This window comes from Lolium rigidum, chromosome 4 (genome assembly GCF_022539505.1).
Source record: "Lolium rigidum isolate FL_2022 chromosome 4, APGP_CSIRO_Lrig_0.1, whole genome shotgun sequence".
Lineage (NCBI taxonomy): Eukaryota > Viridiplantae > Streptophyta > Magnoliopsida > Poales > Poaceae > Lolium > Lolium rigidum.
In genome coordinates this window covers 262,790,039-262,794,173 of record NC_061511.1, presented here as the reverse complement: position 1 = coordinate 262,794,173, position 4,135 = coordinate 262,790,039, and the positions used below count along the sequence as shown (strand labels likewise).

Genomic DNA, 4,135 nt, shown 5'->3' with positions numbered 1-4,135 from the left:
TTGTTTATTATTTTGACCATTGTGTTAATGAATAATGTATAAGAGCCTCAAGAGTGCCTATAGTCATTTCATCAGCATGCATACATTTTTTTTTCCTTTTCCTGGAATATTATCAACAACTGATGACCTGAAATTGTAGCTCTTGCTATTTATTAGCAAGTGCTAATGGTGCAATTTTCTGCTGCAGTAAATACATGGATCGGAAATAAAGACATAGATGGACTAAGTTTAGTTTCAGTTGATCTATTGGTACTAGTTAAGTAAGAGAGAAGCTATGAAAGAGGGCACAGTACTTGGTGATACTATTCGCTGTCTGATCTGAATCAGTGTGCTATCTGTGACTCGAACATAATCTGAAAGTCTCCCCTAAGAAAAAGATTAATCTGAAAGTCCTGAACTATTTTCTGAAACAATCATAGCGACTCAAAAACTTCCTATATATGATGGATAAGTTCAACTGAATACTGTTTTTTTTTTTTTTTTTGCGGATGATGCATACCTTTGTTCATTATTCTGCCCATTGCGTTACTGAATACTGTATAAGAGCCTGAAGAGTGCTTATAGCCATTTCATCAGCATGTATGCTCTTTTTTGTTCCTTTCTTGAAATATTATCAACAACTGATGAAACCTGAAATTGAAGCTCTTGCTATATATTGGCAAGTATTAGTGGTGTAATTTTCTGCTGCAGTAAAGTCTTGCATGGAAAATAAACAGACATAGATGGACTAATGTAGCCTTCCTGTTTAGTCAGCTACTTTTGGTTGTTTCTTCCCTATATATTGGCAAGTATTAGTGCCTTCCAACATTTTCTGCTGCAGTAAATACATGGATCGGAAATAAACAAACATAGATGGACTAATGTATCCTTCTTGTTTAGTCAGCTACTTTTGGTTACTTTTTTCGGTATCATTTGCTCCCTTCATATATTTATTCAAAAGCCCCTAATGTTTCACCAACTGACCAACGCTGAATCTGAAGACTCAAGTTTCATTTTACGAAAAGGGTAACAAGAATCATGTATGCTGTAAGTTTTGTCTGCAATCCCGCCGTCCGGACATGCATATCCAGATGATAAATTCACAATTCATTCACCTTCACTAGGGATGTAGATGGACTATAGGTGTTTCTGCTTACTTTTATTCTCTATCTCTTGTGTTCTGTCTATATCACGCATTCTCTTTATGTGATTTGTATCTATACATTTCTTAAAACTAACAATCAAGTAGTGGCAGACGGTGGCAGTTTATGGGACTCTGACTTTGCGGGAGAAGTGGAGTTCGCTGGTGAATCATCTCATTTTTTTGGGGGATCTGGGAGTTGGTTTGGTTCAGACTTCCAGTTGGCACTTGACAGTAGCGCGATAAAGTAGAATTGCTCAGCTAAAGAAGTGTGATATGCGTAGTCGCTGCAAGACAATGCTGTCTCTTTAAAAGGTCATGCATCCACATGCTTAACTCACTATTTAGGCTCTCCTCTGCTTATCTGTCTTACATTCAGTATGGTGATGAATTGTTGATGCGCGTTTCAGTTTCAGTTTCAGATTTTGACTCTTCCGCGTGATATGCTCTTTTTTTTTTCTTACTGGTTTCAGTTGATCTATTGATACTAGTTAAGTAAGAGAGTAGGTATGCAAGAGGGCATAGTACTTGGTGATACTGTTCGCTGTCTAATCTGAATCAATGTGCTAGTATATGTGACTCGAAGATAATCTGGAAGTCTCCCCTAAGAAAAAGATTAATCTGAAAGTCCTGAACTATTTTCTGAAACAATCACAGTGACTCAAGAACTACTTCCTGTATATATATGATGGACATGTTCAACTGAACTGGATATAATCCTGTATTTATGAACAAAATAATTACTAACAGAATTCTTGACAAACTATCCATAAACGTAGCAGCACGAACTAAATCTATGTATCTACGCTAGCCCTACACGGCAGAACTAGTAACAAAAAATCTACGTAGTAATTGTTGCGGAACTAGGAGATGTGGGCCTTGATGATCTGGTCGGCCATGGCCTTGTAGGTGGCCTGCGTGGGGTGCACGGAGTCGAAGAACATGTAGTGCTCCGGCGACTTGCACTGCGGGAGCAGGCTGGTGCAGAGCGCCCCCATCTCCATCATCCCGGTCCCGCAGCAGCCGAGACCCGTCTGGGTGAAGCCGTACTTGTCCGGGTGCGTGACCATGTCCAGGAGCGGCGTGTAGTTGTCGACGTACGAGACGGTGGCGCCCGTGGAGTTGGCCTCCAGCTGCGCCAGCGCCTTCTGCAGCTTGGCGTTGTACCTCTGCGTCTCCTGGTTCTGCAGCTCCACGCAGCCGTGCCCCGACGAGAGCGGCGGCTGCTGCCCCCTCAGGCTCTTCATCACCGGCAGGCACCCCACCGGCGGCATCCCCGCCACGATGAACCTGCGGGCGCCCAGCTTGTACAGGCTCTGCATCCACATTGTACGTTGCATCGTTAATATTCAGATACTGATCTACGGAAAGAAGATAACTGAATTAAGTATCGATCTAATCAATGATCTGACCTGGATGTAGGACTGGAACTTGGTGATGAGGTAGTCGTGGTAGCCGTCGATGGTGGGGTAGTTGAGGGCGCGGAACGGCATCATGTAGTAGTTCATGGTGACGTCATTGGTGCCCGCGGAGAGGATGAAGAGCGACTTGCCGGCGATGTCGGAGGCCTGGGGCTCGCCGATCCGGGAGAGCAGCTGCTGGAAGTCGCTGATCTGCGACTCGAACGTCGACACCAGCGCTTCGTGCGCGGTGAGGTCGTCCAGGCCGGACCCTCCGGAGGCGAAGCTGACCCCCGTGGTGGCGTTGGCGTGGGTGAGCCCATGGTCGTGGTACGCCGGGAGGAGGTCCTTGATGCCGAGCGCGGCGACGATGTAGTCGGTGATGAGCTTGCCGTCGGAGAAGCGGCCCGAGGGGGCCACGCCGGCGGGGAAGGCGCGGCCGTAGGGCGCGTGGTCGGCGCGCACCAGCGTCAGGAGCCGGTTGTTGTTGCCCGGGTCCAGCGTCGAGTCGCCGAAGGCGAACACGGCCGGGATGTCGTGCGTCGTGGCCGCCGCTGAAGGTTTGCCGTCAGACGACGACGCCATCGGGATGGCGTGCTTGCTGCTCGACCTCGCCGCCGCCGCTGGGGAGGAGGAGACGACGAGGAGGGCGGCGAGGAAGAGCGCCGTGGTGGCTAGGCTTGGCGCCATCTTGTAGATCGATGGATATCGTGCTTGATGCTTCAGGGCCGGGGAGGTCGATTTATATAGTGGAGGGGGGGCGGGAAGAGATAAACAAGTGATCGTATACGAGATTTAAACGACGACGGCCTGTCTGGCTCACGCGGTATGTTGTTGCGCGCTACGCCGTCGATCGGGCTGCTCGTGCGTGTCCAAGTGATCTGGGACGTACGTGCGAAACACGTCTGTAATTTCGCCAAATATCCTTTTCCGGTCCTAATCCAAATATGTGCTTCAACTGTTTGTTCCAAATTCTATCTGTAACAGTTCTGGACGACCGATCTCAATTTCCAACCAACTGCCCGACGAGACGTAGGAACAAGAAACATCGTAAACTCTTGCTATGTAACAAACTATATATACTCGAATCCGGCCTTACAAAAAAAACCTTAAAGGAAACTGCTTTTGAAAACATTTACTACAGTACTTGGCTGGTTTCATCCACATGGACACGTCTACATCTATGGCAAAAACAAAAGTCAGATTTGTTATGTGTCAGTTGAATAAGAATTTCTTACGTCTCACTAATGCACAAAAAAGTGCTTCTGGGGTACTTTTCTTTAATAAAAAAATGTGCCATTGCATTCTCTACCCAAAAAAGTGCAACTCGACTGAGTTGCATTTTTTAAAACTACAATTGCACTTTTCTCGTGATCGAGACTTAAAAAATTCTTAGTCGACTGAGACATAGACAAATCCAAAAAAAAAGTAATCTATAAAACATGCCTAAAGATTTATAAATTTGGTCTTACCACTTTAGGGGTTTCCGAGAAGTCTATTCCACACTAGTTAAATGCCCGCGTGTTGTTGCAGCCCTCTTAACTTTTCCATCTTTACATGACTCACTTCTAAATATAATATGCACATAGATATTTATGTAGTATTAAAAAATCAA

General features: G+C 45.7%; 1 protein-coding gene across 1 annotated transcript; it reads right to left on the bottom strand.

Moving 5' to 3' along the window:
* Positions 1 to 1,983: 1,983 nt before the first annotated feature.
* LOC124706425 (GDSL esterase/lipase At2g40250-like) lies at positions 1,984 to 3,210 on the bottom strand. The gene is made up of 2 exons (XM_047238090.1): positions 2,533 to 3,210; positions 1,984 to 2,436 (listed from the first exon to the last, which is right to left on the bottom strand). Exons 1-2 carry the CDS (start codon positions 3,208 to 3,210, stop codon positions 1,984 to 1,986), a joined length of 1,131 nt encoding a protein of 376 aa, XP_047094046.1.
* Positions 3,211 to 4,135: the final 925 nt, after the last annotated feature.